The sequence below is a fragment of the Mustela nivalis genome, assembly GCF_964662115.1.
Source record: "Mustela nivalis genome assembly, chromosome: 1".
In the NCBI taxonomy this organism is placed as follows: Eukaryota; Metazoa; Chordata; class Mammalia; order Carnivora; family Mustelidae; genus Mustela; species Mustela nivalis.
This window is the reverse complement of record NC_139020.1, coordinates 115,693,935-115,719,341: the sequence shown is the minus strand read 5'-3', so window position 1 is coordinate 115,719,341 and position 25,407 is coordinate 115,693,935. Positions and strand designations below refer to the sequence as shown.

At 44.8% G+C, this 25,407-nt stretch overlaps 1 protein-coding gene across 27 annotated transcripts in view; it reads left to right on the top strand.

Annotated features, from left to right (window-relative positions):
- Positions 1–25,161, top strand: part of RUBCN (rubicon autophagy regulator) — a 67,179-nt gene extending 42,018 nt beyond the window's left edge. For 4 of the 27 annotated variants that reach the window (XM_082699005.1, XM_082699011.1, XM_082699013.1 and 1 more), the window contains 16 exons: positions 414–570; positions 1,200–1,733; positions 5,190–5,285; positions 5,991–6,106; positions 6,819–7,029; positions 7,533–7,637; positions 10,183–10,257; positions 16,492–16,552; positions 17,293–17,425; positions 18,303–18,448; positions 18,990–19,054; positions 19,546–19,784; positions 20,322–20,383; positions 20,853–21,006; positions 22,081–22,174; positions 22,398–25,161. In XM_082699005.1, coding sequence (XP_082555131.1) covers positions 414–570; positions 1,200–1,733; positions 5,190–5,285; positions 5,991–6,106; positions 6,819–7,029; positions 7,533–7,637; positions 10,183–10,257; positions 16,492–16,552; positions 17,293–17,425; positions 18,303–18,448; positions 18,990–19,054; positions 19,546–19,784; positions 20,322–20,383; positions 20,853–21,006; positions 22,081–22,174; positions 22,398–22,576 — 2,427 coding nt within the window. In that variant the 3' untranslated portion in view covers positions 22,577–25,161. Of the gene's footprint in view, positions 1–413; positions 571–1,199; positions 1,734–3,055; positions 3,101–5,189; positions 5,286–5,990; positions 6,107–6,818; positions 7,030–7,532; positions 7,638–10,182; positions 10,258–16,491; positions 16,553–17,292; positions 17,426–18,302; positions 18,449–18,989; positions 19,055–19,545; positions 19,785–20,321; positions 20,384–20,852; positions 21,007–22,080; positions 22,175–22,397 lie in introns of all 27 variants that reach the window. The other 23 variants (XM_082698999.1, XM_082699009.1, XM_082698989.1 and 20 more) reach the window with 11 other exon arrangements.
- The last annotated feature ends 246 nt before the right edge of the window (positions 25,162–25,407 follow it).

The following is a 25,407-nucleotide window of genomic DNA, read 5'->3' as shown; positions in this document are numbered from 1 at the left end:
CATTGAATTCTCACAACTCTATAAGGGAGACATTAATCTTTATTTTATAAAGGAAGTCAGCTGAGGGACAGAGCAGGTAAGTCACTTGCTCCAAGTTGGTAAGCAGTAGGGTCTGGACATGAACACTGATCTGATTTCTGACTCTGAAGAATTTTGTTGTATTGCTTCCATGATAAAGCACTCCCAGTGTCCCACCTGGGGTTCCAGTTTCAGAAGCTGTGCTGTATCACAGGACTTCAAGGTTTCACAGTTGTGTCCTCGAATAGAGCAGAAGGGCTGTATGTCCAACCTGCGGGCTCTGGCTGTAGTTCCAAGCCTGCTGCCAAAGGTCAACTTCTACCAGCATTTCTGTGGGGCCGAATGTTCCTCCTCACAGGGCCTCTGTCCTCAGCTCAGACACGTTTGTTTTGTAGTTTGCCCGGAAGCATGAGAGCCCGCTGCTGGTAACCAAGAGCCAGAGCCTGACAGCTCTGCCTGGATCCACATGCACGACTTCAACCAGCTACGCTCAACATCCCTACTTTGGGTCCTTCTCTAGCCTCCACCAGTCTGCACCCAACCACAGCTCAGGTATGGGGGCAGGAAGGGGTAGTCAGTACATGCATGCCCAGCCCCGGAAAGGAGGAAACTTTGTGGGTGCACAAAGGTCTAGATAGAGCTGTGGGTTGGTGCAGTTTGGTCACATTCTGTGTCTTGATAGTGGATATCTTAAGAAGTTGTATAGTAATTAGCCTAAAGTAATTTAGCAGAATCATGAAAGTAGTAGAGGAAAGAGAGATGTTTTTAGATTCTCCTGGATTTCTAATCCTTATTGACAAGAAGGTATTCCAGTAATAATAGCTAACACTTACTGAGGGCTTGCCCCATGCCAGGCTCTGTTATAATCAGTTTATATGTATTACTTCATCTGATCCTCAGAACAATCCTGTGCCATGGATGTTGTTGTCATTGCTCATTTTATAGGTGGGAAATGTACACTAAGAAGCACCGAAGCCACTGTGTCAAGAGCCCACGCTCTTACCCAGCTTACCTGCTTCTAAGCAATTTCTGCTTATTTCGCATGGTGCACCTTTTCTAAGATGATACCAATGTCCCGGGCACCCAGTCACGATAGGGAGTTTGGCCCTTAGTTGTCGAGAAGTCCTTCCTATGTACCAAAGCTTTCCAGCTCACCTTTTTCTCCCCTTTTTATATCCTAGAAAGAAGATCCACTTCCTTTTCACTCTCTGGCCCTCCCCGGAAACCTCAAGAAAGCAAAGAGCATGTCTCACCAGCGCAGGATCAGACCTTCCAAGCCCCCCTGCTTGCAGTCTCCTCATTAGCTGGGGATCCCCCTTCAACCCCAAATGAGATGAGCTCTAGCACTCTGACCAGCCCCCTAGAAGCATCCCAGGTCAGCAGCCAGAATGATTCTCCAGGCGATGCCAGCGAGGGGCCGGAGTACTTGGCCATTGGCAACCTGGATCCCCGAGGCCGGACTGCCAGCTGTCAGAGTCACAGCAGCAATGCTGAGAGCAGCAGCTCCAACTTGTTCTCCTCCAGCAGCTCGCAGAAGCCCGACTCTGCTGCCTCTTCCCTAGGCGAGCAGGAGGGAGGTGGGCAGAGCCAGCTGTCCAGCATCCTTCGCAGGTCCAGCTTCTCAGAGGGGCAGACACTCACTGCCACCAGCGGAACAAAGAAGAGCCACACTCGCTCCCATTCGGACACCAACATTGCCTCCAGAGGAGCCCCAGGTAATGACTGTCACCAGCCTCTTCTTAGTAAGTTAGGTTTCTGATGACACGGTGGGCTGTCCTGCTTATAAAGAAAGAGGAAAGTTGGTAGTGTGATATGAATACCCAGGAGATCTCTCTGAGAATATTGATGTTTGTTCCTTTATACATTGCCAAATAGTAAACATTTCCCTGGTTTCTTGCGGCAGTTCCTTAGCATCAGAGGATAATGCGACTTGTCACAGTTTGAGTTTTTAATGTTTCTCTCAGACAGAGGGGAAATTCTTAGGAGCTTTGAAAATAATCCCATTAAATTCCTCCCCTTTCTGTGATTCCTGAGAAATGCGGTCAGGTGTAATATGAGAGAGGCAAAATGATCTTGGGGTTTCCTCATTAAAACTAGGATATATGAGTGTGGGATGATGGGACCGAGGAAACCAGTTAAGGGGGCTGACTGTTGTATCACTAATCCAGGTTGGAAGGCAGCCTGGTAAGGAGGCCCTGGCCACTGAGCCCATCCTCACGCAAACACCAGCTGCTAGCAGAGGGCACCCTCAGCATGGGAGACACGGGGCTCGTTGCTTTTGCCATCTCCCTGCCATCTTCTGTCATGGGTTGTTAGTGTCTGGCAGGCTTTGGTTGGGTTTCATTTATAGGAAAACTTCCATAACAGCAAGTGTAACATGGATCTCTGTGCTCAAAGCCAGTTCTGGGTAGGAAAGCTCCGGAAATAAAATACAAAAAAATTTTAAAAAGAGGAAGATTTCCTGTAGCAATTGGAGCTGCCATTGATTTCTCATTATAATTTCTAGAAAGGTGAGATCTGAGGCCCTCATCTGAAACTTGTGAGTGACAAACTTTTTTCTGTTTTCCACTCAAGATGCAGTTTGCCTTATTGGAACTCTCTAGGAAAAAAAAAAATCTCCATATCAAAGCCTGTCTTCCCATGAACTTTCTTAGATGTGAAGAGTACTTGGGTTAGCTCCTCACTTCACATCTCCTGCTGCAGGCCTGCTCTCTGTGTAGTCCAGGCCGCTGGTCTTTGAGCATGGAAAACTTCCCTGCCCCCATTCTTGAATCCACATGGATTCCAGAAACCACGGTAACCTGCATTGGAAAGGGGAGCCAGAGAAAACCTAAGCAAAAGGGTCTGAGGAAGAGAGGGTCATGTGTAGCTTCTTGTGAGTCAGCTGCCTCAATTCAGTAGCTGAGGATTTCAGCACTACGGTCCCCTCCTGGGGGTTAAGTCCCCACCTCTGCTAGATAAAAGGACGCTCTTTTCCTCACTCTATTCTCATTTCCTCTGTTTGGACTCTTCTCTGCACCTGTCTGTCTACGAACAGGAGGCCCCAGGAACATCACCATTATAGTTGAAGATCCCATTGCAGGTTTGGGAGCCAGTCCTTTCTGTCTGCCACCTCCTCCTCCTCTGTGCCCATCTTGCTTAGTTCAGAGCCTCCTTTTCCGTTCTGGTGTCAAATCAAGTCTGGCGAGGCTGGGTAATCCTGCTGTGGTTCTTGGACCTGTCTCTGAGATGCCCCCGATATTTTGCATCTTACGTTTTCTGCCCATGACTTCAAGATGCCTCAGTCAGTCTCCCAACAGCTTCTGGGAGGCAGAGTCAAGATTTATCAATCCTGATTTGCCCAAAGGTGAAACCGAAGCCTGCTATTTGTCTAAGGCATCATGATGAATTGGTGGGAGAATTTTTTTTTTTTTTAATAACTGAGTACTTACTATGTATTACTTTATTTTCCTTGAATTAACACCAGAATGTGTTTTTCCCCCTTTCTGTGGTCTTGGATGTGGATGCATGTTTTCTGCCTCTCCCAGTCCATTTCCTTTTTCTTTCACCTATTTTCCTTCCTCCGTAAGTCCCATCCCACCCCCATTCCCGTTATTGCACAGGTGTTTTCTAGTGACTTAAGTCTGTTTCTTTGGTTTTCCCGGTGGTGTTCAAATTAAATACTGTGTTCAGTTCCGGGTTCATGGAGATAGTAGTAGTAGTAGAATATGTCTGCACGACAGAATAGGGAGGGAGGGCTGAGAGCTGTGGCCTCCTGGGGAAGCCACAGAGTAGATTAGCTTGGAAAGGGGAAAGTTAAAGAGGAGGAAGTTGATAGGACCACTGTTTGGAAGAGCATTGTTGTGCTTAAGGAGCTGAGAAATTGTAAGAAGTCTCAAGTGAGGGTGAGGACTAAGAATCAGAGCTGCACACTTGAAGGAGCAATATCAGGAGGTAGTAAGCTCAGGAAACAAAGGCTGGATGGCCTTTACATGTTGTAAAGGAATAGGGTGCTGGTGTTGGAGTTTGTGTTGGGCACTAAATTTTATTGGGCACCTCAAAGGTCCCCTCCAAGTCATAGTTTCTTACCAAGGCATCTTGGTGACTGCTGGTCTGTCTTCAGTAGTGAGGAGGAGAGCCTACTGCCAGGACCAGCAGAAATCTTGGAGACCCAAGGAAAACACAGAGTTACCTCTTATCACGTAGTAGCATTTTTCTTTTTTTTAATTAAGAGGAGCAGCTGACAAGCTGGCACCATCTGTGGGGGATGTGGGTTGGATGCAGCTCAGTCATTCTCTCTCCAGAGCATCCTGCTCATTTCCCAGGCACCCACCTGCTTTTCTGCCTGCTCTTCCTTAGGTAGCGCTGGGAATTTTGTGTTTTCCTTTGGAGAGTATCATTTTCTCATTTCCTGCGAGCCCTGCCTGCTGCTCTTTCTCTACTCCAACCTCTCATTGTTTCTTAAAAACTTCTACCCCGCCACTTCCTACTTTGCCAGGCTTCTCTTGAAACCTCTCCCTTCCTTCTCCAAGAAGGCTGGGTGTGCAGCCCTGTGGCCGAGCCGTTTGGATATAGGGCCATTGTCCTTGGCTTCTCGAGCATTTTCTTGATGTTTCTTTTAAGGAAATTGCTGGATTTTATTTTGTTTTTCTAATTCAGAAGCGGGTTAAATACATGGGTATGACAAATTTCAGGTTCATTTCCGGTTCAAGAGAGGCTGTGTCCTAGTCTTCCTAGTGTAACCTTTCTGAGATTGTTTAAAATCCCAGTGTCAAGGTATTAGAAAAGTTTCAGTGTACCTACCTTTGTTTTACCATATGAGGACTGTTTTCTACATTGGTTCTTGTCAAAGGGATGGAAATTGGCCAATATTCCTAGAACATTTGGTAAGAAGGTGGAAGAAAAAAGAACTAAATTCATGAGTCCATTTTGATTTGATTGTTTTTCACCTTTGTGTTGCTGCATTCTGGATCATGTTTTCTCTTCTCCTCTTGGAATATACCGAGTCCCCATCTCCTTTCCTCCATGTGTTCCTGCATTCTTGGACTGTTCCCCATTAGTGTGCCACCTCTCTCCTGCGTGGGAGGGCATTGGGAATGGGAGCAGTTAAATGTGGAAACTCCTAAGTTGGGAATGTATGTGTTGCTCACCTCGTATGTGTGTTTTTACTCCCTGGTGGTCACTGACACTAGAATCCTGCAATGATAAGTCGAAGTTGAGAGGCCCCTTGCCTTACTCTGGCCCAAGCAGTGAAGTCAGCACACCCAGCTCTCTGTACATGGAGTATGGTGAGTACTAGGAAGGCCAGGGCTGCAGCTGTGTCTTTCCTCGGCTCTCCCCTCGTGCCTGCTAAGCTCTGAGCTGTCTGGCTCACATCGGCTCCGTGGAGGGTACGCACCGTACAGTCTCACCCTTCCTTTCATCATTTATAGCCCCCGTGCTAGAAATCACACAGCCCTGTCATTTCTCTTGCTCCTTTCTGACATAAGGGGTACCACCCTCTCTTAGGCTGTGGGTGTTATCACTATGAATGTCTGTCGCTCCAGATGGAATGGCTCTCTGAGTGGGTGAGAGGGACCTTGAAAAGAAGCTTTGAGTGTTGAGGCTGAGTTACCAGAAGATAAGCTCCACATAGAAATCATCCACAGAAGGAAGCTATTTGTTCCCTTGTCTGATTCTCAGCACAGGTTTTTTTATTTCCTTTTTTGTAGGGTAAGAGGCCAAGTGTGTCGTCTTTACATTTTGATGGCAAAAGGATTGTCTCTGGGCTCTCTTCATTTATTCTATTCTTTAACCAAGAGGCTTAGTGCTTGGGGATTTTGAGATTCAGAGAAATTCCTTTAGAAGGTAGACATCTTCTTTCCAACCTGTTACCTGGGAGAACTTGGGAGTGTCTCTAGTGGTAAAATGATCAGACTTCTTAAGAAGCTTGTCTGTTACTGATTTGCTTTCCAAGTCAGAGCTTTTCACATCCACTTTCTGTTTTCCCACAGAGGGTGGTCAGTACCTGTGCTCTGGGGAGGGCATGTTCCGAAGACCATCAGAAGGACAGTCCCTCATCAGCTATCTGTCTGAGCAAGACTTTGGAAGCTGTGCAGACCTGGAAAAGGTGAGGAGTCTAAGGGACACTGAAGAGCTCGTGAGTTAGGGCATCTGGCCTGAGGGGCTCTGGGGCCATTTGTTCTGAAGAGGTTTTGGATACACAGCAGGAAGATGAGCAAAGACCACAGGTGAAAGTGAGTTCAGAGTAAAGATGACCTCAACAAGTTCAATCTCTAGAGAACTTTTCAGGGGGTATCTGCTCCTCACTGAGTCCAAAATACTACTAATTTTGTGTTAGAAGCTGCCTTGGGAAGTATTGAATTTTAGCCACGTGGTTGTCATTTCCTTGACCCTGGAACTTAGGTCAAAGCTGTTTCCAGAATCAGCTTCTCTCTTTTGTTCTAATATGTTCAGATATGTAATGAATAATGTCTCTGTAGCATTTTAGAACTTATAAAGTACTTTATCCTGAGCTATTACATTTACCTTAATGCTTTGTCTACAGGAGTATGGTTTTAGGAAAGACCTAAAAAGAAAGATACCAAATTTTGGATGTCTTCTCTGTCATAGTTTTATGTAGAAAGTAGGACAGAAAGGCCAGGCATGGCAGTTTTGAGAGCAAAGAGGAAGTAGAACAGTTTTTTGGTGTGTTTTTTCACCCTGAGTGTTTTGAATGAAAGCAATGTGTAAAGCTCTGCTTTCCAGCATTCCAACCAGTGAGGGGTTCAACACATCAAGCCCCTCACTCATCAGCTTCTTTGGTGCTCTCCTTCCCCCAGGAAAATGCGCACTTCAGCATCTCAGAGTCCTTGATTGCCGCCATCGAGCTCATGAAGTGTAACATGATGAGCCAGTGCCTAGAAGAGGAGGAGGAAGAGGAGGAGGACAGCGACAGAGAGATCCAGGAACTGAAGCAGAAGATCCGCCTTAGGCGCCAGCAGATCCGCACCAAAAACCTACTCCCCATGTACCAGGAGACTGAGCATGGAAGTGAGTGGGGCTTCGAGCACCTTATTTCTGCTGCTGCAGAGCTTCGGGCCAAGACTTGGTGCCTCGTGCGCTTCCTTTCTTGTCTCTCTCTGAGATGTAACCAAGCCAAGGGTTCCTCTGCTGACAGAAAGATTTTTTTTTTTTTATGTTGTTCTAATTTTTTTTTCCTGTCAGACCCAGAGTCCTAGAGTTCATCCATTTTCTACTTCAGAAATATCTTCCAAAAAATAGGTTTCTAGTATGAGAACTAAGATTGCTGGTCCCAGAGCCACTTCCGAGACAGTAGTACCTCCTGTTTCTGTGAAACTTTCAAAATTTGGGGAATAAAATGGGGGACACCCAGCAAGAAGAGCTGTTTCCATTTCCCCCAGCATCACTCCTGGCCAAGGTTCTATTTTCTTTGCTGCTGAAGGCATACCAGGTGCCTTTCATTGTGACCCTTGCAATAGGTAGCCTCCCTCTGTCCAACTTACTACCTTTCTTTCTTTCTTTTTTAAACATAGCAGGCTTTCGGGTCACTTCTAGCAGCTCCCAGTTTAGTTCGCGTGATTCAACGCAGTTCTCTGACTCTGGCTCTGCAGACGAGGTTGATGAATTTGAAATCCAAGGTAAGGAGTGATGCTATTTCAAGCCACATTCATTACCTGTTTCTTTCAATTTGAAGTCATAGACTGAGAAGCTTTCCCTAAGTATAGAGAATCTTCAATTTGGCCCATTTTGGAATGTTGTCAGTGGTTGTAAGAGACAGCCTCTTTTGCCAAAAACAAAACCCTTCTAGTAAAATTTAAGCAGCAGAGAACACTGAAAGGAAGTGCTTCAGAGTGGTCTGGCTGCTGGAGTCACCTTGATGGGTCTCAGTTGCACCTTTCTCTTGGATTTTCACTCTGATTTCTCCTGCTCACAGCCTAGGGCTGGCCCATACCTGCTTGAAATTAGAATCCTTTTCTCTTGTGTTCCATAACACAATTGAAATTGTTCCAAAATGTTTAAAAGGAGCTTTGTTATAATCCTAAGAGAAAAGGACAAAAAGAGTCATTGTGGGGGAGAAAGCAAAACAGGGGGAAAAAATGAAGTTTAGGAAGTAGAGCTTTATTCTGTTCTATCAGTGCTACTTGCTTAGCAGAATCACAGACCCTCATTGTCGTAGTAGTAGTTGTTGTAAGTATATGCACAGAGAAGGGGAAGGGGTCTAATCTGGGAAAGCAGTTGCATTAAATCAGGTTAGCCCATGATTAGTGGATTAATCCATTACTGCAAATCATAAATTTCTTCAAGTTCCCATCAGTGCAACAAACAAACCAAAAAGCAGTTCTGGGACATAAGTTTTCCTCCAAGAGTTATTTTCTTATAGAGGTGAATTGTATCTGTAATTCCCCATTGTAAGATGATGATGAATAGATCTTTTTTTATAGATCTGTTTATATCAATCTAGGGAATTGAGGTAATTTACTTTTCACCTGCACAGACTTCCAATAGTAGTATTGGAAGTACCTGATGGTACTTGGATTTCCTCCCCATTCAGAAATACAATTTTTAGACATATTTTTCCAGGTCTCTAGGTAGTCTTCCTTCTTTGTTCTCTTTAACATATCTGATTTCTGTTCATGACAATAATCGCCACTTAAAACTCCATTTTGGGTTTTTTTTTTTTTTTGTATGTGGTTTTCCAATATTTCTCCAGTTCTCTGACACCAACTGAGTATCTTGCAATTTAGTTCTGACATGAACACGTGGAGGTAGTATAGACCCCACAGTTTAAGGGCTCAATCCCACAGAATACTCCCATTGCAGATGTCAACCACAAATGGGGTCCCCAGGTTACCTGCTCTTCTCCCTAGCCAACTACAAATGCAGGGGTTTTCCACAACCCCCATTTTCCATAATTTGCTAGATAGACTTACAGAACTCAGGAAAACACTATAGTTAAGATTACTTTTTATCACAGAAGATACAAATGAGCAGTCAGATGGAGAGGTACTTAGGGCAAGGGCCCAGTTTCCCAAACACAGGAGCCTCTGTGTCCGTGCACTCAGGGTGGGCCAGACTGCCAGTCCATCAGTATGTTCACCAACCAGGTAGCTCTCCCACTGACAGTCACCGTGTCAGTGTTTTTTCAAGATTTCATTCCATAAGTAGGCATGAGTGCTTAAATCATTGGTTATTGATGATTGAACTCAATCTACAGTCCCTCTCCCTTGCGGGGCAATGGGGGAGGGACTAAAAATTCGAATCCTTTAACCTGGTGGTTGGTTTTTCTTCTGGCAACCAGCCCCATCCTGAAGTTATCTGGATGCTCCCCAAGCTTACCTCATTAGCATAAATTCAGATATAACAGAAAGGAACTCATTATGAATAACAAAAGACATTCGTATCACTCTGGAAATTGCCAAGATTTTAGGAGCTCTATGCCGGAAACTAAGCAGAGACCAACTCTATATTGTTTCTTACACCACAATCTGTGATTGACTTGATCTCCAAATTAGAAAAAAATAAAGGGTTCTGCCCTATCTCTCGGATCAGCAGAATCTCATGAGGGTAATATTAAGGTAAATTCAAAACACTGCTTCATTATGTGTGGAGCAGCCCACTTGACTACTAAGTGTTCCTTGCAGCAAAGCAGGGAGCCCCGGGAAGCTGTTCAGTCTGGAAGGAACCCCATTCGAAACAGCCTGTGGCGGAGGCATGGAATGCATTCCTATGGGAAGCTGTTGTCGCACTTGTGGCCCCAGAGGAGTTGTTTAGGCAGCTAACTGGTCAGCTCAGGATGGAAATCCTTAAAGGAAAAGACTTTAGGGGAGGGTCTCTCACCTCTAGGCCAGATAATTCTTTGTTGTAACAGACTGTCCAATGCATCGTAGAATGTTTAGCTTCCTCCCCGGCCTGCACCCAAATATCTGCAAGGGTGCAAAATCTCCCCTGATTGAGAACGACTGTCTTCGAGGTCTTTAAGGCCAGGCTGGTTTGGGGAAGCTGCAGTGACTGTGTGCCAGGATATACTGAGTGCCCACCTGTGGATGTGATCCTATAAGCAGTTCATCTTTTGGAGCAACGTCAAGTCCTGATTCTAGGAACATATGGTACAGAACTGTCATTCTCATCAATTTACCTCCTGTCTGAATACTAAAGGGCCCCCTTTTATAATCATTATCACAGATGGTAGCGAAGGATCTAACCTGACTCACATGTCAAAGAACGGACTCTCAGTGTCAATGGCCTCGATGTTTTCAGGTAGCCTGTGCTGGAAGTGTGGGTGTGCTCATACATGCATGTGTGTGAATGTTCGCATCAGCTTATGTACATCCTCTATCTTGTGACAACTGTCTATAAGGGTTAGAGAAGTAGTCGGGGAAAACCAGACTTGAGCCAGCAAAGAATATTTCAAAAGCTCATTTTCTTCTTCTTCATATGACCCCCAGTAATCCTCCTTCCTGAGATCGTCCTTGTTGATCCTTCCCTACAGTGATATTTAGACTGAGTGGTCATTACGACTGATGGAGGTAGTAGACAGTTTAGAAAGCAATGGTCAGGTGAAGAGGTTTTAGTTCAAACCACTAGCTAAGCCACGGCTACATGTTCAGACAGCAAAAGTCAGATAGAATGGTATGGAAGCGGAATGTGTCTTTAGTTTTGAATTTGCAGAATCAGTTTGCAGAAAGCTATCTCTTCTTGGTATTTTGTATATGATTAGGATTTACTGTTGCTTTATGTTTCGCCTTAGTAATTGTTTTATGATTCAAACGGGTAGGCTTTCTGTAGGTGGGGTTAAATGAAAGGAGCAATTTTCAACTCAAAATGCTTTTAAACACACACCAGCAAAACTCAGGACTTTTTATTAAACAGTTCATTTAAAAAAAAAAGTCTTTATTTATTTATTTGACAGAGATTACAAATAGGAAGAGAGAGAGGGGGAAGCAGGCTCCCTGCTGAGCAGAGAGCCCAATGCCGATGCCAATGTGGGCTGATCCCAGGAGCCTGGGATCATGACCTGAGCTGAAGGCAGAGGCTTTAACCCATAGCCACCCAGGCGCCCCTAAACAGTTCATTTTTTTTTTTTTTTTAAGATTTTATTTATTTATTTGAGAGAGAGACAGTGAGAGAGAACATGAGCGGGAAGAAGGTCAGAGAGAAAAACAGACTCCCCGTGGAGCTGGGAGCCTAATACGGGACTCGATCCCGGGACTCCAGGATCATGACCTGAGCCAAAGGCAGTCGTCCAACCAACTGAGCCACCCAGGCGTCCCTAAACATTTCATTTTAACTGTTGATGGTGTCAGCCTCTAGAATTTGAAATACTTATGTAAGATTAGGTAAAGATTTGAAGAAATAAGGGTATTTAGGCTCATTTTTCTCTATCTCCAAACAGTTGTAATTTATTCCAACATCATCTTCCCTTGCTTGAGAAGTAATTATCCTATCACTTGTTTAACTGGTTTCTTATGTGTTTACAACCACAATCCATTTGTGGGTGCATTGATTGACTGCCAGCCATTTGTCAGAGCGTGTTCAGTCTGCTTTAGCCATAAGGCAGACTTTTATTTGGTCTTCCTGGCATCTTTTCTTCCCCCATTTTGGGAGCTTTAAAGTTTTTCATACATTTTTATACATTTATACATTTTACATATATGAAACATTTTTCAGCAATCCTAGCACATTATGGGAGTTAGAGGGAAAGCAATCAGAACAAGTTCTCTCGAAAGTAGTAGCTTGTTTTACCTTCTTTCTACATATGGATTCTTATTTATGAAAATAACATTTACATTTCATCTTTCTTTACTCTAGACTTCTTTATTGCTTTCTGTTCCTTTTCATCTGTTTCTGGTTTATTAACAGTACAAAATTCTTTCTAAAAGGTGTCATTATACTTCTCGTTAGCAGTCTTCTGATTATATTCGGAGGTTTACAGATGTGTATCTTTTTTTTTTTTAAGATTTTATTTATTTATTTGATAGATGGAGATCACAAGTAGGCAGAGAAGCAGGCAGAGAGAGAGGAGGAAGCAGGCTCCCAGCTGAGCAGAGAGCCTGATGCAGGCCTCGATCCCAGGACCCTGGGATCATGACCTGAGCTGAAGGCAGAGGCTTTAACCCACTGAGCCACCCAGGCGCCCAGATGTGTATCTTTTTGATCATCCAAAGTGATTTATGCTGTTGAAGAACCTCTCAGGATACTTTCAGAGGAAGGTCATTAAAATCTATAACACCCTTGGAAAAATTTAAATGCTTAAGCATCATTATGGATGGTAATTTCTTAGATCCTGATTCATTGAGTAGAGCATATGGAACAGAAGTGTTTCTGAAGGAAATAGATTTGGAAATTACTTCCTCCTAGCAATAAAGTAGATATAAACCTTGTGATCACAGAAAGCTTATTCATAGAAAGCTATATATTCATCAACCTACTCCTTTCAGTAATTTTTAGTAAATTTACCAAGTTGTGCATCCATCACCATAATCCAGTCTTAGAATATTTATATCATCCCAGTAAGATTACTTGTGTCCATTTACAGTTAATTTCTGTTCCCACCCCAAGCCCCAGTCCATTGTTAATCTTTCAGTCTCTATAGATTTGCCTTTTCTGGACATTTCCTATAAATGGATCCTACAACATGTGATCTTTTGCTTCTGGCTGCTTTTATTTCATCATTTTCTTCTGATGGTATCTGCCACACTGGTATGAGGTTGTTCATAAGCTCCCAATGCCAGACAGTCTTTTCAGCCTCTTGAGGTTTAGGGTTTTGTTCTCTATCCCACTTTCCCTTTTATCACAGCTTTATCAATCGTTCTTTATCTTCCTTTGTTGATTCTTCTAGAATTTCAGTCTTCCACATGCACATATCTGGTCATGGTCCAATCAGGAAACAGAAACCACAGAGTAATTTGAATAGGGAAGATTTAAAATAAGAATTGTTAACTGTTATGGGGGACTGAAGTAATAGGAGACTGGCTCATAAGGCATGAAAAGAACTCTAAAGAATAGAGGAATAGCAGATACAGGTAGCAGTCAGTATCCCTGGGCCCGAGGGAGAGCACCCAGGAAGGAACACATGTAGAAGATACCCACATCCCCAAGGCTGAGATCCAGACCTCCTGGCTCCCTAGAGGTGGATACGTTCTCTAAGGCTGCAGAGCTGCCCTAAGAAAGGGCCTGGGGATGCTGTACCAGGCCAACAGCACCAGAAAACCCTTCTGTGGGGAGCTGGCAGAGGCAGCCACGAGGGAGGTGCCGAGATACTCAGAACTGAGCTGAGAGACGCTGGGGAAGGTGGTGCATGGGAGGTGCCAAGCCTGTGGCACTTGCCTGAAGCTTTCCCAGGAGGTGCCGGGGGAAGCTGTTTATGAGAAGTTCCGCCGGGGGCACTCTGCTAGAACGCCACCTTCATGAAGGTGTGCTTCCCCAGGGGAAAGTCATGTGTCCTATATGCAGGAGTCTGCCTAGAGGAGCACAGCAGACTCGGCAAGAGAAACCCCTTCCTCCTCAATGTCCCCACAGTGCCAGCTCCTGACAAAGCTTAACATGGTGCCGTCTGGCGGAGGGCCACTCTGTGAGTCCGGTTCCATCATCATGGAGCAGACAAAAAGGAGGGCAGGTTTGGAGCTGAAAGGCAATTAGTTGATAACTGGCATAATATATAAAGACAGAAGTTTATAAACCATGTTTTCTGACAAGTTTTTCAATTATGTCCAATTCAGGTAATCAGTTGCTTCTCCCCACACTGCCCTTCTGAATATTTTTTTTCTTTTTTAAAAAGCAGAGTAATTGTGATTCTCCATTTTTAAATGTTTCCTGTCTAGTCAGCAGTTACAGAAAATTCAATGGAGTTAGGCCTTCTAGTGCGTTGGGTATCACCTTATCTGCTGGAAGGAAAGCAGGAAGGAAACCAATGTCAGACTGGCCAGTAAATTCTGAAGTCGAATCTCTTCCTGTACCTCACTTTGTTTAAAAATTTGCAGATTTTGCTGAGGTTTTAGCCAGTTCTTTCCTGATCATCCCAATACCAGTGTCTGGGCATGCAAAATTTCTTATAGCATGTCATTTTGAATTTTTTCAGTCAGCAGTAATAACCTTATCTAAAGCATCAGGTGCGTTTGAAATCTTTTCTCTTAGGAACAGATCCTTTTCAAAGAATCAATTAAAAGTTTCATAATTAGGTTAACATAATGGTCTCCTCTGCTCTTTACTTCTTAATTTTCTGTCTTGGACCCTGGAAAAATCCTTAATTTTCATCCAGATCTTCAACTAGTGTACAACCACATTAATGTAATTACATGCTTGAACTGACCAGAGAGTCGGCAGAATGCAGCAGAGGCCCAGGACCCACAGGGCCTTCGCGGTACTTGGCCAGTGTCAGGTGGGATGTCTCTTTTGATGTCAGGGGCTACTTCTCCCTCTCTGCTCCCAGGGTGAGAGTGTCACAGCCAAACCTGTGTGGTCCTCCATGCTCTTGGAAGTATTCATGATTAGGTAGGAAGCCATCATAACCTCTGGTAAAAAAGAAGAAAAGTGGTAAAGTAGGACTAGACTGCGTATTCCAAAGAGCAGAGAATGATTTTTTTTTTTCCTCTCAAAGAAAAAAATAATTTCTTTTCTCTGAGGTTGAAGAACTACTAAATAGTTTTTCAAAGACTATGGTTTCCTTAGCAACCATGAATTATCACCACTTCTCTCTGATGTGCAGAATTTTCTTTAATAGCCTGGGCATACAGTAGCAACATTGGTTAGCTCATTATTCAAGGATATCTAAGATTTTCTCTCATTTTTCTTTCTGTCACTCCCAGCAGGCTGGTATTTGCTTTTTTCTTTTAGCCAGTTAATCATTGATTTAGGAAATATTTTCTGAAAACTTATTATGTACAAAACAGTCAGGCTTATAAGAGCAAGACAAGACTTATGTACAAATTCAAAGCAGTATAAGTATTATTCATATAAATGCTACAAACCAAATGGTCTGTGAAGGTCTGCTGTTGCCTAGAATTATTTTTTCCTTCACTAGTACTATTTAGAATGGAATAGGCAACTAGCAATGTATTGAGATCTGGATTTTGGTGGTATAAAGTCAGATAGAAAATGTGATATAGGTGAACTTTGTTAAATAAAATAGAATTTGCTATTTACTAATCAAAAATTTTGTTGCTGTCTTAAATCTTTTCTGTGCTTAGAGAGCATATGAAAATTCATTGACAGATATCATTTCTTCTCTCTTGTGTATATAGCTTTGAAAACATTGATTTGTTAGGAATATTCTTTGACTATACAGGGCGTATATACAGAGCCCTGTACTAAGTATTTTGGGTCAAGCAGAAGAATTAGACAAGCTCTCATTTCCTCACAAGGAGATTTTATGATCTAGTGGCGCATATAAAAATATATATACAGAAGAAGCATGAAGAACAGTTGAGCTACTTATGGCCAATTGCCAAGTGACAACTAAAGCTCTAGTGAGGGGCTCAAATGCAGCAAATTGATCATTGTGTAGCTTTAATTAGGAAAAGAATGTCTTTCCAGCGGGCATCAAAGGAAACGAGGGATGAGACTTACCACAACAGTCTTGTTTTCATGACGTGAATACACTCTATCTGCCTTTCTTGAACATGAGTGTTCTCTTTCACATTTTCCCCATCAAACATATTTGGGAAGACAAGGTCCTTGGAGTTCAGGCATATTGTTATTAGGAATCCTCTTCAAAATCCTTTAGCGGAAATGGGCTTTGGAAAGTCTGCCATAGATTTCTGCCATTATGCCTTAGAGTTCTATAGAAAAGATCATGTTGAGTATCTCCGTGAACATTTGTTGATTACCAGACATCCAAGGAGCTGCCAAGTCATAGAGAAGTTCTATTCCCGTTCCACCAGACAGAAAAGAAATCCTTCCATGAAGCTTTTATAAGGATACAGAAGACTTCGCACATTCGGAAGCAGTAGCAATAGCAGTCAGACGTTAGGAGCAAAGCTCCAGTTCCACCTAACATCATATGAGTTACCTCCATGATCCAACTTCTGCATTAAGTCCGATTTTGATATAAAAAAGAGCTAGACAGTTCTTATCTTGAGATTTTATCATTTAAGAGGGCTTGAGATTTAGAGAACGAGGGAGAGATTGGAATAATTTCTTTGTGTTTCTGCTTGATAGAGGGTGTGTCCCTGTGTGCCTTAGGTTGCTTCCTTTTCTCATTCACTGTTTTGCACCAAATCTGAGTTTGTGTTCCCACCTCGATTTGTAGCCATTTTGACTGTCTCCATGCTGTGCATAATGTCACTAACTCAGCCTTGTTGTGACTTGAACAGAGCCAAACTATAAATTACATGTAGAGCTTCACTTGGTCTCTGCTCCTTATCCTGTGTAGAATGTAGCTTGTAGTCCCTACCCTGAGTGCTGGGCTGGCAAAAGCTTGGCATGGTTTCCATTACTATCCCTTACCTCCCCCCTTCCCATTTCCTGCTCTCCTTATTTCTGGTTTCCATTTAGATGCTGACATCAGAAGGAGCACAGCTTCAAACAGCAAATCCTTCACTTCTTCTCAATCCTTGTAAGTACTCTCCCTACCCCCAATAAAACCTTAGGTATATGGAGAAACAAACCCAGTTCTTGGTGTATGGATGGGAAAGGCCATAGAGGAAGTAGCCACATTCACAAAGAGACAAGGTAAAAGTTAAAGTGATGGGCCTACCTGATGGTGGCAAGCCCCCTGGGATCATTCGTTTAAACGGAGTAGGCTCTGGTGGAGGCAAAGTTTGCAGTATGGATTGTTTCTTCTCTGCTGACGATGCTGATACCAGAGGCCCCCAGAAGATCAGGTCCCCAAAGAGAGAACAGTGATCATGATTTCTGATTATGAAATCTAATTGAACCGGTCTCACATTGTAGATACAACTAGGGAAAATAATGGGCCATTTGGGAGCAACAAATCGTCCTTTATTGTTCGCAAGGCAGCTTTACTCTATTGATTTTGTAAACAGGTTTTATAACCCCAATTTTGCAGTTAAAGAAACTGAAGCTTTGAGAAGGGAAGTGATATAGAATCCTTAACTAACAGTGCTGTATAATGCTGTTAAGTGGGATTTGAGCCAAAGTCTTCAGACCATAAGATCAATATATTTTCCTCTCTTTGTGTGTCTGAAGATGATGAGAAAAGAAGCCAAGCCGACTGGGGGTGCTGGCAATGTTTTCAGCCTGGAAGTCACAAGGCATAATATCAGATCCTGGAGGGAAGGCTCCCATCTTCCTGTCTTTTCTCTACACTCAGCCTTCCTTGAATCTCCTTTCTAGCTCTCACTGCTTTCTTCACTCCACATCTGCGGAGGCAGTGGCCATGGGACTCTTGAAGCAGTTCGAAGGCATGCAGCTCCCAGCTGCCTCAGAGCTGGAATGGCTAGTTCCAGAACACGATGCCCCTCAGAAGGTAGACTGCATCAGCTTTTTTTCTTTCCTTCTTTTTTTTTTTTCCCCAAAGGATTTTATTTATTTGACAGAAAGAGAGAGTGTGTGCAAGTATGAACACAGGAAGTGTCAGAGGGAGAGGGAGATGCAGACTTCCTGATGAGCAGGGAGCCCCATGTGAGACTCGATCCCAGGAGCTGGGATCATGACTTGAGCCGAAGGCAGATGCTTAACTGACTGTACCACCCAGGCACTCTTCTTCAGCTGTTTTTTCTCCCACTGTCCAGCTCCAGGAGGGTGTGAGCCTTTCTGATGCTGTTCTCTTTTGTCACATACCCCTCTTCTAGAGTGAGTCTATATATTTCTTTCCTTACTCATAGAAGCCATTTGTTACAAGTGTGTTGAGTGAAAGAAAGAATGAATGAATGAATGAATACATGCTTGCCTGGGTTTTCCCTGGCAATATTCAAAATAAGAGATAATGGCTCCTTCATTCTCCTTATTCCATATGACTGCTTACCAGACCCAGAGGTGGAAGTTCTGTGTTGTGACTACCTTTGAGACACTGAAAAAGTGAACTGTTCATATTCTCCTTTGCTCTATAAGTTGCATATAGCATAGCAAGGGCCCTGGGGTAGGTTCAGGGACAGCATCAGCAATGGGTACCACCGCACTGGAATGCCGTTTCTGTTCCTTTTGCTTCGTGGAACACAAGGCCGACCTTTCTAGTAGCCTGGTGCCTTCGTGGTTTGTTTTGAGGGCCAAGGTTCCTCGAACACCTTTACCTGAAGTGTTCTTGAAATGTCTGTCATTAACTGTGTTTCTGTGATGGCCAACGGGTCAAGTCAGTGTTCCCCCAGACTATCTGTGTTTGATCACCCTGTGCTTTTCTCCTGCAGCTCCTGCCCATCCCTGACTCACTGCCCATCTCACCAGATGACGGGCAGCATGCTGACATCTACAAGCTGCGGATTCGTGTTCGTGGCAACTTGGAGTGGGCCCCACCCCGGCCTCAGATCATTTTTAATGTTCATCCAGCTCCGACGTGAGTAGCCAGTGTCTGTGTCCTTTGGGAAATGGATACATCCTCTGGGTTATTGGGGCAGTCTTCTCACCTTTTTGTCTCTGCCTCCACCCGTAACTCAGTAGCAGAGGGAGGGGATTGTCCGTCTTGTCACAAGTCTTACTCCTGCCCCTCCTGTTGCTTCCCAGAGCTAACCAGAGATGAGGTCTGGTATCACTGGCCTTCCCAATTATTGCTTTCCTCCCAGTAGTTTTGTGAGATTTTCTTGGTTTTCTTCTCTTAAGATGGATGCTTTTCTTTCCTCTTGTTCTTTCCCTGTGTCCTATTCTCATCTCATATATTTGTGGTCCCTGCCTAGACCTAAATCCTCACCTAGTAATCCTCAGTTTGAATTGGTTCTCCCAGTGGGTTTGTTGGGTCCAACTCTAAAACACAGTATGTGAGCTCCCCCTCTCCCCATACTTATTTAACAGGAGCCCTGTCTTTGCCTCCTTATCCTTGACATGCCAGAGGCCTTATGTAGCTGGTATCTGCCAAAGCTATCCCCTCCCTCTCTCCTCAGGAGGAAGATCGCGGTGGCCAAGCAGAATTACCGCTGCGCAGGGTGTGGCATTCGGACCGACCCTGGTGAGCATCTTCTCCCACCCCCCTAGGACCCTCATACCACCTCCAGCAGCTGTACCACCTCACACACTCAGCAGAGGGGCTGGTCAGGGAGATAGTGAGAGGGAGGCGGCAGAGCAGAACTAGGAAAGGGAAAGAAGGGGCCTGGACCTGGAAGGTAGGTCTAGCCAAGGTCACTGGCAATCAGAGAGAAGTTATTTCTGTGGGCACGTTACCAGCATTGTGCACTGAAGAAGACTGGGTACTTCAGGCCAGGTGCTTGGAAGTTGGATCTTACCATCTCTGGCAAGGTTTGCATCCTCAGTGGCCTTTGGGGGGACACAAAAACCACAGGCCACACTCCGTGGGTTTCTACTAGCTTTGGGAGCACATACTGAGGTGGATGGAGCTAGGTGGTCATCCCTTCCTGTTCTTTGAAAACGGCTAGGGGTGCTGCCTCACCGGCTTGTAGATAGGAAAGCCACATCTGACCTTTGATTATCTGGTTTTTCCAGATTATATCAAGCGGCTGCGGTACTGTGAGTACTTGGGCAAATACTTCTGTCAGTGCTGCCATGAAAATGCCCAGATGGTCATCCCCAGCCGGGTTCTGCGCAAGTGGGACTTCAGCAAGTACTATGTCAGCAACTTCTCCAAGGACCTTCTCATTAAGATCTGGAATGATCCTCTTTTCAATGTGCAGGACATCAACAGTGCCCTGTATAGGAAGGTCAAGCTGCTCAATCAAGTCCGGGTGAGAGCCTTGAATTGCAACATCCTAGATTACCCTCCTCAACCCTCATCCCCTCCCTCTATTCATACAAGCTTTGCCCGGGTCACCACACCCCTCTGTGTCATCCTGTCAGAGCTGGAACCATCTCCTCACTCATGCTTTCTCTGCATACGTCCTCAGTCCCCGCCCTTCCCCACCTCCACTCTGAAGCCGTAGATGGCACTCAGTGACAAAAACAGGAGTTCTCCCTGCACTGAACGTATACTCAAGGAAGGAGAGGGTAGCAGCTGGGAAATTCAAATTCTGGATTTCTCAGTGGCTCTCAGTTGTGTATGTGATTTGGGAGCCGAGCCAAGCAGAGGGGGGCGCCTCTCTGACGGGAGGTCATTTTAAAGCAAGTTGTTGAGTTACGGATATAAAGAAACGTTGGGCTCTGGCTGCTGTATGCAAAGCTTCTGGGTCCCCTTGGTTCAAGGGTCTTGGTCATTCTAATGATTTTTTCTCTCGTCTCCATACCTGGTCTTACCCCCCACTCAACCACAACATCTTCCTCTTCAGCTGCTGCGGATTCAGCTGTATCACATGAAGAACATGTTCAAGACATGCCGACTGGCCAAAGAGTAAGTCTTATGTGGAGGCCAGAGGCCTCTTGCTGGGTTAATGTCTCTGAAAGAGACATGCCCCAGCAGTTGTCCCTTATTATGTGAAGAGGGAGAATAGAGAGATTTGCAGACAACTCCAGAAATGGTAAACAAGAAGCCTATGGCAGGAACTGTGTCTCTGTTCTTCTCTCTGGAAGGGGGAGTCTCTGGTTCTTCTATCCAGGGCAGACCTACCACGCTTTGCAAGCTGGCGTGAATCACTTGCAGAAGGGCATAAAAGGCCCTTCTCTTATCCAGATACCTAGCAGTGTGGAGGGTCTGGGGTGGTCTAGAACACCTAGGCTGGCTGAGTGTTGCCCACCCTCATTGCTTCTGCCTGGGACCCTTCTCTTCCCTGTCCTGCTTCTGAATAGGGATCCTTCTGTTTTGATGGACTGCACAAAATGTTCATTTTCTGTGCCTGCTTACTTCCCCTCACTTCCTGTAGGCTTCTGGATTCCTTTGACACAGTTCCAGGCCACCTGACCGAGGATCTTCACCTGTACTCACTGAATGACTTGACTGCAACCAGGAAGGGGGAGTTGGGGCCCCGGCTCGCTGAGCTCACCAAGGCAGGGGCTGCCCACGTAGAGCGATGCATGGTGAGATGGTCTCCCTTTAGCACGGAACTGGGCTCTTCCTTAAGGATATGGAGAGTAGGATGGACTCATGTTCTTGCCATGCATTTCTAGGAAGTTGACATGGCCTGTCAGCACTATGACAGAAACTGGGCAGGATTGCTATTCCCTGGGTTGGGGAAAGGCTAAATCATCCAGATCTGAAGAACCTGGAATTCGAAGAGGATGTGGTGCTGGCATAGCCCCTGGGTAATGGGCAGGACTGAGTGGGGCCTTCCCTATAGAATTGTCCTCATGTGGGAGGAGAACCTGGAGCTAGAATCTAGACCGGGTCTCTGCTTTATCATTTTCGATCGGTGTGACCAGAGGAAATATGTTGCCCTCTCTGCAGTAAGCCTCAATTTTCTTGTCTTTAAAGCAAAGATAATAATACCCCTTGTCCTTTCCTCTCAGGATTTTTGAGAACTGATGACATAATTTACGTGAAAGCATTTTGTACGCTTTGTTCTATAGATGCAGGTTATTATTGTCCTTGATATACCCAACGTGCCAGAAATTCAGAAGTTCCATTTTTAGAATTTCACATCTTAGAATATGCCTGATGTATGTTCCTGTGACAGTCCCGGAATTAAAGCCTAAAACAGGGCATATGTAGAGATCCTGTGTAGCAGGGGGAATGAGACTTCGCTCTAACCTGACTCAAGGCTGGGTGTTATTTTGGAGAAGTGCCCTTGTCTTCACATTTTATCTTAATTGGCTGTGGTTCCTATTTCAAAATAGAATCATCACCCACACTGGAATTTTGACTTCAGGAAGCCCTTTGTGGCACCATTCCTTCCTTTTTGTCCCCACGTCGCAAACCACTCTTGTAGCTGGAGTTGCTCAAGCTCTCTTAAAGCTACTTCAAAGCTCTGTCTCACACTGCCCAGTCCTGGCCCCAGTTTGGCTCTCAGGCTCCCGAGTCCAACTGGCACGAGAACCCCTGAGAACCCACTCAAGTCTTATTTATATTTTGCTCTTTCCCTCACGTGTTCATCCCCTGGTCCCCGTCCCTGGTATGAGGCCTCTCATTTTGCTGCCTGTCCCTTTCCTCCCCAGCTCTGCCAAGCCAAGGGCTTCATCTGTGAGTTCTGTCAGAATGAGGATGACATTATCTTTCCTTTTGAGCTCCATAAGTGCCGGACCTGTGAAGGTAAGGGCCAGTGCCCGCTGTTGAGTGGGCAAACAAGACTGAACCCAAGGCTAATTGATTTCCCTCAGCCTTCCCTGTTAACAGGAGTTGAATTTGACTCCACAACTCCCTGTTTTCAGCCTGGACGTACCAAGCCTTGGTGGTGAGAAGTGGCTGTGACAGTGACTTACTTCCAGCCTGAGATAATACAAGTTTTTCTCTGTTCTCTTCCCAACCCGAATAGAGTGTAAAGCGTGTTACCATAAAGCTTGTTTCAAGTCTGGAAGCTGTCCCCGGTGTGAGCGGCTGCAGGCCCGGCGGGAACTGCTGGCCAAACAGAGCCTGGAGTCTTACATGTCAGACTACGAGGAGGAACCCACGGAAGCCTTGGCCCTAGAGGCCACCGTCCTGGAGGCCACCTGAAGAAGGCGCATTAAACCCTCTTTCCAGGGGCCAGGGTCACATGTAATGCAGAACTGAGCCACCCTTTCAAGGACTTTCCCCACTTGGGTTTTTTTTTTTTTCCTTTAATTCTTATCATTATGATTTTTTTTTTTTAAATGACTTGTCTAACGTCCATGTAAATCAACCTTTGTTAGGTTGGTGGGGTCCAATCTGTGTGACAATTTGTAGGTACCGGGTATTTCCATCAGAACTGACATATGAGTCTTTATGTGAAGCTTCTAGTGCCTCTGTCGGGAATGGACGGTGAGACCTGATTCTTCTGACATCCGTGGCCTTCTCTACTTGGACCAGATCTGGTTTCAGCTGCATTTCAAGTATCATTTCCGGTTTTATTTTGTTTTAGTTCTGGAGCTTCTGAGTCAGGTCTTTTGCAACCAACTGACTTCTCCTTTGCTGCTGAAATAGGAGGATGGAGTTTTCTCTCTCTGTCCTGGAATGGAGTCAGACTGGGCCCTGAGGAGAAGCAGCAGAGAATGGGACTGCATCGTGGGCATCCTGTCCAATTTATGTAGGTCTTGGTGAGGCCGTGGAAATAGCATTGTTACCTGGAATCCTCAGTGACCCTGAGGCCACCTTGACCTCCTTGTTTGATATCGTCTAGGCATTGAAGTGTCACAGACTGACTTTCTTTACCCCGGTGGGGTTGAAGCAAAGAAGCATAACTGTTACTTAAGCCAGGCCCCTTCATGGCCTTCCACCAGGCAGAAGCGAGGCTGCAGCTCTATTGCTTCGAGAGCATTTATTCAGTCAGAGGAGCTGTTGGCTTCCTTTTACGTGATAAGCTCTCTTTTAGTCATCCTAGCTCTGGTGCAGATATGATCTTTCAAGCTCAGGCAAGTCCCCGATATCACCCTAAGTTGCAGACAGAAACTCCATCCACCGTCTTAGTTGTGGGTCTCTTACCACTGTGTTCTCTGTTAGACGGTCATTTTGGTTCTGAGTGAAGGTATGGCTCCACTCCATTCTCATCCCCTCCCTGCATCAGAGCTGGGACCCTCCTTGGTGGCTGAACTCTTGCCTTAGTTTCTTTTGTTAAAATCAAGGTGGGGGCAGGGAGATTTCTCCATTAGTGGGGTGTGAGTGTGAGTGTGAATGTTCTTATTATGCACTGAGTTCTGTAGTCTGGTGATATCCATATGTTCACTCATTCTTTTCATATTACTAATTTTAAACACACCTTTAACATACCTTTTCTTAAAATCTGCATTTTGATGGGACTGTGAATATGTCTGTGGTATTCTTTACGTTGCCGTAGCCCCGACCCCCACCTAGAACGCCAGTCAGGGCTGCTGTTCTGAGGGCTGGTAGCTCTGTGAACAAGAGCCCACAGCACTTTTTCCCTGGGCCTGACTTCTTGTATACCTGTCTTTCCATAATTGGCTGCTGGTAGAAAAAACTTGGTTTGGATGCTGCCCCAAGAAGCTGAACAGAAAGCAGCACACAGTCGGCGGAAGCTGATGAGTGACTGAGCTGGAGATAGCCAGGAGTCTCACAGGAAGTGGAAGGGGCTGTAGGGTAATGACCAGAGCTTGGGCTTCACCTGGGCCAGAGGGAGCAGGGAACAAGTGACCCATGGCATTGGTCTCTCTTCCTCAGACTTAGGATCAGGCCAGAAGACCCTGAGGCTCTTCTCCCTTCAAGTCATAGAGAAGGCTCTGAGGCCAAGTCCTGTAGCCCAGCCCGGTTTTGAGGGGCTAACTAGGAGCTCCGTTGTCCTTCAAAGAGCTTTGGGAATGGCCCCATACTACTCAAGTCTTACTAAGGGTTAGGCCTCAGATTCAAACTCAGGGGTTTGTTAAAGAAAAAGCTGAGCTCTGTGTCCAGTTTTGGTATACATTACATATCTAGCTCCTCAGTCTTAAGTCACTACACTGGAGGAGAGAGGCACTGTCATTATTATCCCACCTGTTTTGTATTAGCAGAGGACCAAAGGATGGAAACCCTGACAGTTTCCAAAGTTGAGCTCAACGATCTTACAGGCTCTTGGTTTTTCACTTATTTTTCTCCACCTTCCCCATTCCATCTTCTTAGATTGCATAGCTGTTTTAGTGACCCTGACACTCTGCTGTCATTATTGTCCAAATACCCATTTATTTATTTATTTGAGAGGAAAGAGAGAGAGGAGTGAGTATGGGATGTTTTGAAAGCACTTTGCAACTTACAGCAGTATCTAAAAACCCCCAGCTGTTGTGGGGAAAAGTCTGAATGCACTGAAGAGCATTCCTTCTAAATGAAATGGGAGGGAAGAAGTTCTTTTTTATAAATAAAGGGAAAAAAGTTATAAGTTGGCTTACAAGGTAGAGACAAGGTTCAAGACATAGCAGAAGAGTGGAAGGCAGGTATTTTCCACTTTAATGAGGCTGTTATTGACTTTCTCTGCCAAAGCTTTAGAGCTTCTGTTAAATTAACATAAAAGGAGCAAGAGTCTAAATAGAGATGTTCTGTTCATGTACAACTTGTGTTCTGAACTGGATTTCTACTCGCTGTAATTCATACACAGCCTAACAGTCTGTTGTCATCTTCAATAAACTAAGGAAATGAAATTCCTGCCTGTTATTTTTCTGCTTTGATTATCAGGAAATGGTATTGAGTGTCTACTGTAAAGCAGGCATGTTTGAAAATTCAGAAGCTTCCTGAATTCTGATGCAAAGAAAACTGGACCTTCCAAGTCAGGAAAAGTGGGTGTGAGAATATGTTGTCACTGACTTGCTGTGTGACCTTGAGCAGATCACTTTGCTTCTCTGGATTTCTGTTTCGTCATGTATCAAAGATACGGGTGCTAGTCCTTA